Genomic DNA, 16,083 nt, shown 5'->3' with positions numbered 1-16,083 from the left:
CTAACCAGCCTACAGAGTGGGGACACTGCAATCGTTTTACAAGAGAAAACAATATTTTAGGATTTCCTTCAAAATCCTATTTTACAACAAATGACATGAATACTGCAAATGCTTTTCCATGGACCAACACATCAAGACCATATCTAACAAAACTAAAGATAAGAACATATTTCACTAAGATAAACCCGCAACGTGTAGGTAAACTTCTATTGGTTCCTTTGGGTGAAATTGTTGTCTTCAGCGATACAAAATTATTAGCTTCTGCAGACGGATTTTGCAGTCGGATAAAGCATGACATAACGAAAATAACTCTCTTTATTCGACACTGTTTTCTTGGAACATTAAAGCTGCGACCCTAAAAAGTGCTTGCTTTGCGTGGAGAGAATGGTGGTTGTATTATCTAACTTTTTTTATTTCATAGGTTATGATATCTGGTATTTTAATAGTTACGTTACAAATCTTTTTTTCAACGGTGTTCAGTTCTACTTCCTATGTCGCGTACCATTTTCATTTGAAGCACAACCACTTCAGCACGGTTTAGTGCCGTAGTAAAACCGCAAAGAATCCCTAACATTTAACTGCGATTCAAAAGGATTGCCGTAAAGTTGAATATCGACATTTGTGAGCTTATGTTGCCACAAATCAGACTTTGCGCTTGTGACGAAAGACAACGTTTTGCAAAAAATATTGTATGCCAAGATTTTGTTTTACGTTTAATAACAACAACACCTTGCGCATCCTCTTTTACTCACCAGTGGAATATTTTTATCGATAACATTAATTTGTGCTGGAGTCTGGTTTCTCTGTTCTACCCTGACAGCTTGTTAAGTGTTTCTTTACATATGACAGATACATAGCTAAGATTAAAAGCCGAAATTGTTGTTTTTTTCGTGTTGATGTATATTCATGCGTCATTCCAAAGGCATATTGGTTGTATCTGGAGACGTTCATAAAGCATTCATTTGTTCTTAATATGCATCGTTCAGCGCAAAAATGGACCGGGACTACAAAAGCCGCAACACAATACCGCTACTACGACAGAAGTTTATTAGAAAAAGACATTCGCTTATGAACACGCTAAACAACAGATAGAACTGAAAAATACAAAAGAAAGCAACAAAAGCAACCAACAAATTAGATGAAGTCACGCGAGGTGAACTTTTTTGCACACTAAGACACACCCGTCAACAGCGCGGGCGCCAGCATCCTCAAGAAATTCAATTTCTTTGGCTGAAAAGTGCAAAGATGGCGCACTGATGCACTGGTCTTGCGCTGCCTGAATATTCACTGCTTCCATTATTACCCTTGTGCGCTGGGCTCTCGACCGGAAAAACACTTCACAGTTTTCCATTAACGGACCACAAGCATCATGTTCACAATATTTGTGGTTGGCAGCCATGTGCCCCTCATTTACACTGCGTGCATCATTTGCATGTTCACGCAATCAAAAATTAAGACAGTGTCCTGTTTGGCCTACGTAAGACGTACCGCATTTCAGAGCAAGGTGATAAACAACACCTTCAACACATCTAACCGGCTTGTTCGGATCCTGGATGTTGCACTGTTTGTTCTTTTTTGAGTATGGCCTCGTGCGCGCGCATAACCTTAAAATCTAGTGAGCCGTAGAAAAACCGACGTCCACACCCGCCCTACTTCCTATTTTCTTTATATGAAATATTGCAGTTATATAGTAGGACATCAACATTGCCTCTTCCCTTGTCATCCTCCCCCTTCTGCTGCATATTTTTTTCTACCCCTTCTGCTGCTTCGATTCACGATCATATTTCTTTATTATATTTCTTAATTGTTTTTGCTACTAACGTAATTCACTCGGCTGGATACCCAGACAAGCGGAGCCGCTGAAAATGCTGGTGAAAGCTGTCGTTCATTGAATGAACACACGATTTTGTAAGAGGGTTGAACTGGCAAGTTTGTGCAACAGCTCTCTTGACCTCTTTGGAATGGGCTGAGGTGAACGGCAGCAACGGCTTTTTGCTGCCTGCCTCATACCACCAACAAAGATCGCTATCTCTGATCTGAAGTCTTCGATCAAGAAGCCTCATCTCAGAGTTCTCAGGGACCTCATAGGTCAACACCAATGGAGCCAAACATTTCCGAAACGTATTCAGTGTGGGAACAACGTGATGAAAAAAGCCATCAGTTCTGCTTTGCAGCACCACCAGGTAGTCATCCACGAACCCAAAGTTTATTTAGACCCTACCTTCAGCCAGCTAGGTTAAAATGCGCCACATACAGCTCACTAAAAACAGGAGCGATACAAGAGCCAATACAGATGCCTTCTTTTTGAACAAGCACCTGGTGGTTCGATTCTACAGAAGCTGAGGTGAGATACAACCCAAGAGGTTCCGAAAAACCGGAAATACTAACGCCCGCATTGTTGTGAAAAGGAATGGTTCCATAGTTAGCAATCGCCTCTTTAACAAAACCAAGAAGGGTGCCCTGCGGAAGTGAGTAGTATAAATATTTGATATCTATGGAAAAACACCAACGCCTCACACCACAATCCTATCTCAAAAAGTGTACTACAGCATCAGAATTCTTGACTACAGAAACGTCCTCAACCGGGAGTAGTCCTAGGTTCTTTTTCAAAAATAGACCAAAAGATTTTTGCCACGTGTTTCCTTCTGAAACTATTACTCATAACGGCACGCCACGCTTGGGAGTTTGGCTGAGAAGAAAGCTTCAAGCGTAAGCTCGTCGTCTTTTACGATTTGCTTGGTCAATCCATAAAGGTGAAGCTTTTTAGAGAGCTGTAAGGCTTTGGCTTTTGCAGCTGACAGTGAACACTCAGTGGGAGTGAGTACAGATTCCACAGCCTTTTTAGCCTTCTCTGAGGTAAAGGTCGCTCGGAAGAACCGCAAAATCCCCCTCTTTATCTCACGGCGATACGCAAAGCTGCTGTACATTATGGTAGGATACCACTCTGCGCAGTGGGAGCCTGGCAGAGCGATATCCCAAGTTAATGAAAAGCACTTTGCGTATTGCCGTCAGATAAAGAGGGAGATTTAGCGGTTCTTCGAACGACCTTTACCTCGAGAAAGCTAACAAGGCTGTGGAATCTGTATTTGCGCCCACTGAGTGTTCCCTGTCAGCTGCAAAAGCCAAAGCCCTACCTTAAATTTTATGGGATGTCCAAGGAAATCGTAAAAGACGATAAGCTTGCGCTTGAAGTTTTCTTCTCACCCAAAACACGCAAGCCCGACGTGCCGTTACGAGTAATAGTTTCAGAAAGGAATACTGGGCAAAAAGATTTGGGTCTTTTTTTTGCAAAAGAACCTAGGATTTCTGCTGGTTGGTGACCCTTTGGTGGTCAGTAATTCTGATGCGGTCGTACATTTTGTGAGACGCGATTGCAGTGTGGGTCATTGGTGTTTTTTCGTAGATATCAATGTTTATACCACTCATTTCCCTAGGACACCATTCTTTGTTGCGTTGAAGAGACGATTGAAAGATTTTGGGCCGTTTCACTTAAGAACAAGACTGGTGTTAGTGTTTTCAGTTTTTTGTAACATCTTCGCCTGTATGTCACGTCTACTGCTATAACATGGATCAATCAGGTCCTTCTTCAAAAAGAAGGCGTATGTATTGGTTCTTGTATCGCTCCTGTTTTGAGTGAGCTGTATCTGGCGCATTTTAACCGGCTGGTGGTTACCCAGCTGGCTGACGGCAGTGTTGAGAGAACCTTTAGGTCCGTTGACGACTACTCACGTTGATCACACACTGACCACCTTTTGGAAATGTTTGGCTCCATTGGTCTTGACCGACGAGGTGCCTAGAACTCTGAGATGAGGTTTCTTGATCTAAGAGTTCAGATCAGAGAGTGATCTTTGTTGGCAGTATGAGATACGCAGCAAAACGCCGGTGCTGCCGTTCACTTCGGCACGTTCCAAGGCGGTCCAGAGAGCCATTGCACGGGGTCGCCCGTTGAACTCTAACAAAATGTGTGCTCATTCAATGAAAGATACCTTTTACCAGCAACTTCCGTGGGTCCTCTTGGCTGGGTATTCAGCCTTGTTAATAACATCAGTCGCAGAAACAATTAAAAAAAAACTAAAGAAAGATGATCGTCAACCGCAGCAGCAGTTGGAGGGGAACAAAGCAAGAGGCAAAGTTGCTGTCGTAACAGATATCAACAAGATTTCACTTGACTTAAAAATATCGAAAATAAGGGAAGGGGGGGTGTGGACGTCGTTTTTTCTGCGCCTCACAAGTTGTGAAGGTTATGCACGCGCACTGGCCCGAACTCAGAAAAGAACAAACCGGGCAACATCCAGCATCAAAATAAATAGGTTAGATATGTTGACTGTGTTGTTTATCGCCTTCCTCTGAATTGTGGTAAGTTTTACTTAGGCGAAATAGGACGCTGTCTTAATTTTCGATTGCATGAACATGAAAATAAGGTACGCGGTGGCAATGAGGGGCACTTGGTGGCCCCCTGCAAAGATTGTGAAGATGCTGCTTGTGGTCCGTTATTGGAAAACTGTGAAGTGTTTTTCAGGTCGAGAGCCGAGCGCACCAGGGTAATAATGGTGGAAGCAGTGAATATTCAGACAGCGCAAGACGAGTGCATGAGTGCACCATCTTTGCACTTTTCAGCCAAAGAAATTGAATTTTTTGAGGTTGCTGGCGCCCGCACTGTTGACGGGTGTGTCTGAGGTGCAAAAAATTTTCGTATGACTTCACCTCGTTTTTTTCTTCCTTGTTTTTTATTTGTCAGTTTTGTCTGTTCTTTACCGCGTTGATAAGCGAGTGTCATTTTCCATTAAACTTCAGTGGTAGTAGCGCTGTTGTGTTGTGGCTTTTCTTGTCCCTGGGTGCTATGCCAGAAGGCCCGAGTTTGAGCGAAACTCGGGCAAGGCGGAGCTGTGGCGATAATAATAAGCTCATGATAATATTTCGGGGTAGGTTTAAAGCGCTTTAAAAATTCGATTCATGCTACTTGCTGAATATTCAGGTGACTTAATCGGTCCAAGGCAGCACGCTCCAAAGATGCGGGACAAGGACGTGGCGCATCTTTCAGTGCGTTCTCTCGCTCCTCTTATGCACCAGTGGCTATTGAGGGCAAGCAAATCGAACTACTTTATTTTATTATACTTTTGCTTTATTAATCTGTATTTCACTACAAAGTTCATTTTAATTATTATTCCAGGAACTAATATAAGCTTTTTGCTTGAAATTTTTTTGTGATAAGAAGCAGTTTATGCCGCTGGTGGCACAGTGTGAAATCACGTGACTATAGCCAACTGCAAAAAAGAAAGCGGATGATGGAAGCACCCCACATTCAAAACAGTTGCTGCTCGTTCAACCTTATGGAATTCCCCCCCCCCCCCCTCCCGCTTTTCGACCCCAAATTTTCTCGGGTAACTCCAGTCTGCTTACGTGTTTTTAAGGCGAAAGACTGGCAATACATGTTAGCAACTTCGTTCCTGACACGTGTTACATACGCCTTTTTCCTCGCTTTCGGTTCCTTGTATTTTGGCAAGGAATACTTCAAACGGCTTCTTTTCCGATATTACGTGTTTGGGTGAGCTTCTTCTCTTTCATTTGTTCTTCTTAGCGTGTGAATTATAACCAGCAAAGCAGGCTGAAACACGCCACAACCTCCCTAGAATCGCAGTTCTGCGACGGTGGTGTGCACCTGTTTTACACCCGTGACAGCAAATTCAGGCTAAACTCTGCATGCACTATTCTAGAACTGTTACTTTTCAAATTCACAGTGTCATGAATTTTGCGAACCGGGCGCGTTACTTCCTCAAAGCTCCCCATTGCGGGACAATCGCCCAAGTGGCCATGTGCTACAAAGGAAGCAATAGCCAGAACGACAACTTTTCAGATTTGTTTGCTTTATTTCATTTCGCACCTCACCGCTATCGTTGGACGAAGCTCTTCACAGCTTTTTTTTTCATAGTGCTCAATCCACTCACAACCCTCTCTTCTTTTGCGCCATTCCCACTTTCGCTTAACATCCCTCTGGCGTCACGCTGTTACTTTATCATTCTTAGCTGACCCATTCACTCAGTTTCCATGCTCTGCTTCCTGCCATACCACGGTGATGCTGAAAATCCCTTGAAATGTGTAAAGATAGCCTGTGACAATAGGCACACGCCGTTGATTGTATTCTAGCGAAGATAATGAACAGATGCAACAGGCCCTCAATCTATCGGGGTGTGCGGCGTGCCAGCATCAACCATGAGGAAGAGGAAGGTAGGAATATATCCAATGAAGACTCGAGGGTATGGCCAAAGACGTGTCAGGGGAAGAAGATGAAACCCAGAAGGTGCATGCGCGAGAAACAATCTGGGTTATCTCAACGCTCAGATGTGCGTTCGTATCGGCTTCACCCCTGAGAATAAAACACCTCAACCGGCTATCGGAACGACGACTTCCTCCTTGATCGTATATGTAATACGCATAAGGTAATTATGCCAGTAAAGGTTTCACGAGAAATGCTCGTCGCAAAACCTCTCGAGGAAACCTTTCTGCCGCGCTGATGATAAACAAAACACACGGTCATGCAATGCCTCGTTCAAAATTGTTTTGCGACCAAAGGATAATTGAAGCGCACGCACCGGCTGCAGATGGACAGACGCGCGGTAGGAGCCTGCGGAAGTCATGTCCGCCAAACCACCTAAAAGATAGGAGAGGTCTGGGAAACACGTTTCCACTGATCATATTGCGCACACACCGGCTGACGGCCGACTGGTGGCGGTCGATGGTGCGGTCGCCACCAAGGCTTCTGTAGAAGCTGCCCGTCCCCTAAAACCGCAGCGCACACTAGACTTGCTCCTCGGCCGTCATGGAGCGCAAGCCACCTCTAATTAGTCGCAAACGGGGGTCTGTCGCCAGATGACGGCACAACCAATGCACAGCACTTTTCGATAGCTAAAAACGAGCTCGAAATTCCTCCTTCGTTTAAAAGACCTGTCGGGCTAGAAGTATGCGTGCTACGGCGATCATAAAAATAAACCACGCCGCAGCAGCGACCACCACGGGCATCCTGAGTTCTATTCGACCGTGCAAAACCATGTCCGAGTTTCCTCCCAGTTCTAATGTCAGTCAAACACACCCAGCCCATTCGTGGGCGCAGCATAACAACCTAAGCCACACCCACCCGTGGCGTCCACTTTGTGTGGGCGTAGCGTCATAGCCACGAAGTCGTCCTTAGATGCCCGCTAGCAAAGACAATTACTAAGCACAAAACAAAAATGAAGTCTCCAGGCTACGTGGATGTTTGCCACGTAGCCTGGAGACTTCAGGCTACGTGGCAATGGTGCCACGTAGCCAATGGTGCCACAGTCGCGGGGGCGTTCGGTCCGACCTGGAGTACACTATTGTCCGAGCCGATAGGAGAGGTCAAGACGACACAATTTTCCCACGGGAGCCTTGTTCATACACCGTGAAAACACAGTCGACGACAAATGACACAACTTCAAAGTCTAAAACCCACTCGCCAATGCTCAAACACGCTCTTGACACGGGACGATATCTGACAAGCGCCTGCCGTGCACACTCAACCAAGCCGTAACCAAAAGCCATATTTGATGGTCGGGAGAGGGGCGTGTTCCGTTCGCTACAGTGAACACCTTTGCTTACTTGGTTTTTGCTTGCGCAGAGCTGCACTGCGTCTACCCTCAATCCACGTAGCAAACATAATTCAGTGGAAGAACAGAACGCCCAGAAAAACCATAGAGTTTCATACTAATAAATACCAGAGGGAAACCTGTGGCTGCAGTCGCGGGCCGCCGTGGGAGGCGCCATCGCCGCTAGCGACATTCGTCGCCTACTTGGCTTAGCTAGCAATAAGGCTTCTTTTTTGTCTCGAAGACAAAATAAACAAAAAAGGGTAAGAGTTTTTTCTGGTTTATCGTGCCTGACAAATTATTCTTTTTAGAAGTTCAATTTTATAATAACAAAACAAATTTGATGAACCTTGTACAGTAATATTGTTGCTTTTTTGCAGCCAGAGCCAAATTTTCAGCATGTTCATGAGCCATGCCAAGAACAAGTGGAAAGTGCCTGCCCGGTACGTGACTGAACGCTGGTCGAAGCGCGGCTCCCCTAGACAGTGGCGCCAGATTTCCCTCTAGTATATATTAGTATTAAACTACGTGAAAAACGGACCACCCCGCGCCGGGTGTGGCCAACAGCCAGGCTGGGGATTTGAAAGTAGCAGTGGGGTTATCTAGTTTATGCTAGGGAATGAGCAGCGCAGATCTATTTCAGATGGTGCTGCATGAAGAAGATACCAAAAGCCGTACTTTATCAACGTAAGCGGTCACAATACAGCGCTGTATATGCCAGGCGCGATGCGCGCAATCCCGGCAGTTACGCTCGACGTGTATCGAATGCTCCACTATCACTACTATCATAATTAAAGCAGCTGGAAACTTGGGAGTAGGCGGAACTCGGGCCTTCTGGAATAGTGCCCCTTGTCTACCTTTGCGCTTAACTGTACATAAAGGAATACCAAGCAGGCCAGTCAGTTACGTTACGAAATTATGTTCCTTATATATTGATTGGCTATTCTATTGCTAAATTGAATGAATGAATGAATGACTGAATGAATGAACGAGTGAGTGTAATTGATATTTACTACTCACAGATGCGTGAGGTTCCGGAGTTCCAGTAGGAGGATCTTGTCCAAGCTCCTGAGCGCGCAGCTCCTGAGGTCTCTAAAATTGTGGAGAAAAAAACAAAACTTTCGAAAACATAACAAAAACAAAACTCTGGCAGTTGCTGGCTGTGAACGTGCCCCTTTCCGCCACTCTCCTAGGGAGCAGACTTACATCATGCTGAAATAAAGTGCTGGAGGACCGCAAACTCTCTTTCTCCTTTCTGTTTCAAGGTGACGATAATTTTTTTGCAAAAACTGTCATTTGTTTAAATGCAAAATGCAGAACTCAAACTATCCCCCCAAAACAGAAGCGCCGGGAATTATCTTGTTCGCACTCCCAAGGAATGAGGTAGAAACCGGACAATTCGACGAACGCGTCAATAAAGTACACTGGTGGGGTTGTCAGAATAGTAAGCAAAGTGAAAAAAAAAAAAAAGCCAGGGAGAAATTAGTAATATCTACAAGCCTGGCCTGAAACCTCGAACAGTACACACGCAAAAATGTGCAGTGCGCTGTTCGTTGACAAAAAAAAAGGGGGTTTCCGGATCACTGAGGAGTTTTTTTGTTTGTTTGTTTTTTTCTCTCCTCTGTGTTTTAAACTTGAGCTGCTTGCTAAGATTAGGCCACACCCAAATTCGGTACGAGCAGTTATTTGTCTCAATCTGTCTCTAAAGAACGCATTTTTCGCTACAAGTCCAAGCAGCCGGTCGGAAACTGTTATTTCGGTCTGGCCAACCGAAATAATGATGGCCGTCGGCAGGACTTCCGGACCTGCCATTAGACTTGGTCGAGACTGGCGCTCCCAACCCTTCTAATACTAGGGCCATACGTCGCTCGAAACAAGGCCATCAGCAAGGACGACAAAATGGCACAGCTTGGTCTTTACAGTTTTTGCATGGAACCGGTGAGCTCTCGCTTGTTTCATGTGGATGAATATTTTCTGCGTCACCCGCTCACCAAGCCCTCATTACAGCTCCCGGTAGGAAAAAACGTGCGAATATTTTTTGTACTTTGCCACACGCCAGCTTTATGCATCCTTGGAAAAACCTTGCAAAACCCTTCAAAACATGTACTTTTCACTGAGATCATAACGGTTGTGGTGGTGTCGAAGGGGCCGCGATAAAGCACGGAATAATCTACTGTGGAGAAAGCGGCATACTTACTCATCAGTGCAAATGGTGCGCGCTTGACCTAACGATTCATAGTTTCTGATTTGTTACATTTGTAGCCCTTCAATTACGTTTGACGACTAGCATGCTTAACTGCACCATTTTTTAAATTACAGTATAGCTGATAGAATAGAAGTTCTCAGACTGGTGATTGCAACCAAACAGGTAACGACTGGACAAAATTTACAACGAGCACTAAAGGAGCAGCTACCTGCCGATGGCCGCACAACACCATATTTAGTCTTTTTTTTTTTTGCACTAGTTTGTCCAAGCTCACATTCCACCGGTCCTTCTTCTGTACTTGACCTAGTCTATCAATGGTAAGTGCAACTTTGAAAATTAGCATCTAAGGGGGAATATCTGACCAAAAATGCTTATAAAATTGCTTGCTCACAATCGTCGAGTAACACGTTTCGCGTCACACTTAAAACAGTACTCAAAATTTACAATCCCGTGGACGATACAAAGAGCGTTGATTGTCTTGAGGGATTCCGTCATAGTTTTACAATGACAAGTCACGATACCCCCCCCCCTCCAATTCTGGTTTCATTAAAAAAATATCGTAGAGTACAAGTGAGCTCATTGTGATCCCTCTAAGGCAGAACGAGCAAAACATTAAACAACCTCGAAAATGTTGTATAACATTCCTTTCAAGAGAAAATAACGAGTGCTCAAACGCACAAAAAATATACAACCATCTCCTAGTGTTCTTAGGAGTTGTGCATTAACTCAAAAGAGAGAGAAACACGTATTTGCTACCCCAATAATGTTTATTATAAAAACCTAAACTATTTTACTACTTCCGGAAAACTTGACTAAACTATAGGTGAATGGATATTTTTTCAAGGACGTTTGCACTATCATCAGCTCTTTTGTGCTTCTTTCGGTTTGTGTTCACACACGTGCCCCTGCAATCCTTAGCCTATCACACTAAACTTTTTTACACCCTTTCTGGCCGAAAAGGCTGTAAAAATTTTGTCCCACGGCTAACACCCTTAACAGGTGTTTTGGCAAAAAAGGGTGTAAGGATGAAAAAAGGGTGTTGAGCTGAACACCCTTTTTAAGCTGATGACATGCGCAGTGGCAATCTGAATCGGCGGATCGCGCAGCATTCAACACAGACAGTCAATATGCACAAGCTACAGTTGGAACACAAATGAATTGAGCAAGAACACCAACGGGATGCAAGCGGTACAGGGAGTGCATACTTAGTTATACATGTGCTGTTTTTGCTTTTATATCCAGCAGAGGAAAGCCCCCCGATTGAGTTCGTGGGCTTGTCGCAAAAAACAGATATTTAGTACTAATTTTGGAAGTATGGATTTTAGTATGAGAATATAAAAATCAACTCGCGGATTTGCCAAAACGTTTTAATCATGAGGTAGTTTTTCTATTCCATAACTTACAGAATTTTATTAAATACCAAAGAAATCTCCCCGCCACTTCAACACCCTTCAGAAAGGGTGTTTAATATTTCAACACTCTTTTTCCCAGAAGGGTGTAAAGCTACAAATAAGGGTGTCCGAAACTAAGAAAAAGAGCATAAAGAAAAAGGGTGTAAGAAAAAGCGTGTAAGAAAAGACCTCCAACAAAAAAAAAGGTGAAGAGACCTCCAACTTTGGAGGCATTTTGTACCGGTTTACACGGGTGGACTTAACACTTTCTACGAGCAGGAGGTGTTTTGTACCTCACGATGTTTAAAGCAATATGAATCGGCATGATTTATCACCAGTGAAGCTCTTTATACTTGAGCAAGTTTCACTGGCGTTAGCAAAAAAATAAAAAGAAAAAGAACTGCGGTACCTGTAAAGGGTGCACCACCGCAGATAGGGTAATATAACAGTGAAGTCGGCTTTCGAGCTGGAGAGACAGCATAGCTGGGGGCCGACCTAGCTTGTTTACCGCTTGGATCCCCTGGCAGTGGGGGGGGGAGAGGGGGCGGTGGCACACTGGAACAGCCTTGTAAAATCCGGTGAAACTTGGCCTCACCCATAAGCGGCCATCCCAGCTTAGCAAGAACATTGCAAAGCTCAGCAAACATACCACAACTTAGAAACACCGGGAGAAACAGCCTCGGCCCCCGGCTCCGCTGTTCTTTTTTTGCAACTGAACACCTATATCACACCGTTTGAACAACCTACAGAAAGCCAAGCGTGTTGCAGTCGGTAAACACACTTTTGGCCACACGACCATAATCTTTTTAATTTTGAAGGTTCAAATTGGTATTTCACGTGGCGAGCTAAACTTGGGGCATGAGTTGCACCGCATATGGAAAAGAGCGATCATAGCATACGAGCAATTTTTTTTTTTGCGTTTGAAAATTTCTTGTGAGTAGAGGAATATATGAGGGGATGTACTGTTTTTTACAGTGCTATTATGCATTCAGGGCATGGTCTTATTCAATGAACGCCTAAACACCTTTTCACACCCTTTCAACACCCAAAGAAAAACCAAGGGTGTTGAACTTGATCAACACCCGTTTTTTCACAGAAAAAGGGTGGGGAGCTAGGAAAAGGGTGTTGAGATTCAAGAAAAAGGGTGTAAAGGCGTCCCAATACCCTTTTCCACTTATGCTACACCTTTTTTGGCTAAACGGGTGTAAAACGTTTAGTGTGTATATTATCACGAGTCAGCGATCACCAATATTAGAATTACAAAAAATAAAATCTCAAGCCACTAAAAAAATTGGCGCTAAAACATTATAATTTTTGTCCGGAGCTGCCTGATTTCAGTTTATAAAGGTAAATAAAATAGGTACACTATTGATTTATTGATTGATTGTATGGTTTAACGAGCCGACGCAACGCAGGCGATGAGGCGCGCCGTAGTGGAGGGCTCCGGATTAATTTTGACCCCCTGGGGATCTTTAACGTGCGCCGAAACCTCGTACACCAAATACGTACACTAGCGAGCAATACAGATATATGGAATACGCTGTTAGCATTCACAACGGACGAAAGAAGCCTATACGTTACAGCAACATTCCAAGTTGGGGCAAGACGGCTTGCTAAACATCACCTGTTTGGGCAAACAGAGTGCATTAAATTACTAATGGGGATTGGTTCGAGTGTGATATTTAAACAGGACAGTGATATGACCGCGGCAGCTCGGTGGAAAGCCTTGGACGGCGCAGTGAGGGCTATGACAATGCATATTGCTTACTGCTGGGGAGTTTCCGAAAACAGGAAATGAAACGACGAGCTGATACATTTACTTAAGAAAATGCATCAATGCCATAGACTCGTCGTGATATCGGAATGAAGAAAACTCTCGCAACCAACGCACAACTTGTCTCTCCACAATGAATGCGCCAAAACATTCCGTAACAAACACACGTCTTGTGCACCAGTAGGAAACGTTCTTTGGCACCATCAAATAGGCAGCCACCGCCAATTCTTTGAACTTTTCGGAGATGACTGCAGAAACCTGCAGGAAAGAAATTCAACTTCCCTCCGTCTTCCGACGACGATGGTTAAAATTAGAAGCTTCCACGCGTGTCAGAATCAACTGGCGAAGTGCCAATGTCAAAGCCGTTAAAATCAACATGAAAGCGTCAACGATTAAACCGCAAACCACCTGAGTGTCAAAGTTCAAGCGTCCGCGATCAAACTGCAAATAGCCTGCTGTTCAATTTCCGAACTCAAACACCCCAGCAAACGAATTCGTCGAGAAAGCTGAGCCCCCCCCCCCCCCCCAGGTCGTCACTAATGCATCGTCATCTACAACCAATTACCAACTTCCACTCAGCCGAAGTACAAATTGGATAGACGATGGCTTCACAATGCGAGCCGTCTAGGTTCGATTCCAACCACGAGAAGCGTTCTTTTTTCTTGTTTCATCGTCAACAAGTGCCCTCTCATTGTGCATAGTTAGCTTTCCTGCAGTGCATTCTGTTTACGACACCGCCATCAGTGGCACACAGAAAGCTTCGATCGATCGCTTTAACAATCGTTGTGATTGTGAAAGAGTATGGACCAAATATTTATTGCGAATGCCTTCCATTGACACTGAAACGTTTTACAGCCGCCCAAGATGTGCTTTCAGCGTCTCGATTGAAAAAGTTTCCCCTCGAAAACAGCGTGGCCTTGTCTTTTCAGAAGCACTTCGTCACAGTCATCATCATCATCATCATCATCATTTGCATCGCTCTTATCTTCGTTTTCAACGTCACCTGTCTATATCTACTGCAGCACAAAGGCCTCTCGCATAACCTCCGACCACTCTTAACATGAGACACCCTTCGCAACGGCAATTCAAATGCACTGATCAAGAAACTTCATTTTGGGCCATTGCCGTTAGAGCAGGAGCTTTTGCTGTTTCCTCAAAAAGGACGAACGAACCGAGGCGAATAATTTAAACTTCGCAGATGGAAAACAGAAAGCCATGCAGTAGAGCGAGGGAGTCACACACGCAATGCTGCTTAACTTTGAGGGTATATTTCCTACTCAAGCACTGCGCGGTTGTCGTATTAAACTAAACGATTATCTCGCCAAGGTCTCTCCTGGCTATGCCCGGACGTGTCACTGTTCATTCGAGACAAATAAATTCGCAAGGAACCTGCTGGGGAACGCCGAGACTTCGCCCAAGAGCAGGGCAGCCGGGTGTAGCAAACCTCCAACTGGGATAACTGCTGCTTATCGAGAGGAATGTTTGTTTTCGCTTCTAGTAAGGAGGGGAAGAAACGCGACCGCGCTAAGTACTCAACACTATAATTCAGCGTCAACTTTTCCATGAATCTGTGCCCGTCCCGGAAGCCGCCGCGTACACCATCTTTCAGGAAGGACAACTTCGAAATTCAAGTTACCTTACCTCTCCAAGGGAACGGGAATGCAACAAGAACGTACGAGCAATGAACAGCTTAGTTTCGTTCCTGCGACGGAAGTAAGAAGAAAAAAGGCGCAACTGCAACTAAATACTGAACACTCCAACTTGCCGATCGGTTTTCTTTCAGTCGGCGCACTATTTATACAATCTCCGCGGTGTGCATCTGGAGCGTACCGGAATGTCGAGGGAGGTGTGCGTTGACGTCAACGGGAATAGCGTGTCAATACCACGGTTCTGCCACCGGGAGAAATTGGCGCATCATAAATCCGAGTAACGATAGGTGCAGTGAGGGTTTGTCTTGGCAAAGCAAAAGTGCACATGTCTTATGAGTGGGAAAACACCTTTCGTGGCAAGAGAACTTCCCATTGGCGATGATGAACACAAGTATTAGGGCCGGCCTGTCGTCCGCATTGTTAATAAGAAGGGTAGCGGCTCCAAAAGCAAGGGCGTGATCGGCTGCGAACACGTGTAAATTCTCGACCTGACGCCAAAGGGAAGTTCTCATACCGATTGGCTAAGAGACTTCACTTGGCTTCACTACACTGTCGTTCCCTTTGTTAAAGGGGCCCTGCAGCACTTTTTTCAACTTCTTTAAATCTTAAATGCATGCAGAACGCAGTCACCCAAAACACCCAGAACTTAAATTCGGGGGTCGCAAAGTACCTCAGCCTAAAATTACTGCCCTATGCCTATCAGATAACTTGAAAACTCGCTCAAAAGATTTTTTCTCTTTCCTAGTCATGAGATTATTCGACGGCCCAAATTACGTCACTGAGGCCATGTAGCAGCTGTTGGCCGGTTTTACTTCAGTTGGATCATTTAACGCTATTTGATAGCTATTTTTAAAATAAAGCCAGGAAAACAAAGCAGACACGGAAGCCGTGTCTGCAAGTGCGACGAGCAAATCACGCAGTGCCGCTCCGGGCTTGCTATAACTGTAGCTTTCGCAGTGCTTCCAGACGCGAAGGAAAGAGGGAAAGCGTTTATCCAAAGTGTTGGAGGGTCCCTTTAAGAAAGTGAACGGGCTGCTGGGGGCACAGCGTAAGACCCCAATACAGGTATTCCCCTTTTGGTCGTTAGTTCGGCAACGATCTCCCGCTGAACTTCGAAGAACGCCTTGCCTAAACAATAATCTCATCTTATCTCAGCCGTACAGCCAAGACGAGTGTGGTAAAATCGCCACCGAGTCTCCCATACATGTCTAAGCCCACCCGTATTTTCGCATACGCAGACGTAAGCACTCCCTAAGCTTCCTGAGCTATTTAGGTCCGTCTTGGGAGTGCTCTAACCCAGACGTCCGTAAAGCTCGTCCCAGTTACGTAACCACGAGATGTGGCCAAGGAACGAGCACCAGAAGCACCGAGCAGAGGCTCTGATCAGGACTCTTCCCACGTGTAACAACACTGCCGAGACCTGGCAGCAGGATACATTTAGCTACATATATCCGCGAAGAGG

The 16,083-nt window shown here is 44.9% G+C and overlaps 1 protein-coding gene across 3 annotated transcripts in view; it reads right to left on the bottom strand.

The window, feature by feature from the left end:
- The window catches only part of LOC144151380 (uncharacterized), a 155,790-nt gene that overhangs the window by 49,314 nt on the left and 90,393 nt on the right, over positions 1-16,083 (bottom strand). For all 3 annotated transcript variants that reach the window (XM_077682414.1, XM_077682415.1, XM_077682413.1), the window contains exon 10: positions 8,622-8,693. In XM_077682414.1, the coding sequence (XP_077538540.1) occupies positions 8,622-8,693 (72 nt within the window). The remainder of the gene's footprint in view (positions 1-8,621; positions 8,694-16,083) is intronic.

Source organism: Haemaphysalis longicornis, unplaced genomic scaffold (genome assembly GCF_048455015.1).
Source record: "Haemaphysalis longicornis isolate Haplotype H1 unplaced genomic scaffold, Haemaphysalis longicornis Haplotype H1 scaffold_9, whole genome shotgun sequence".
NCBI lineage: Eukaryota > Metazoa > Arthropoda > Arachnida > Ixodida > Ixodidae > Haemaphysalis > Haemaphysalis longicornis.
Note: the sequence above shows the minus strand (reverse complement) of the source record. Positions and strands in the feature narration are given on the sequence as shown.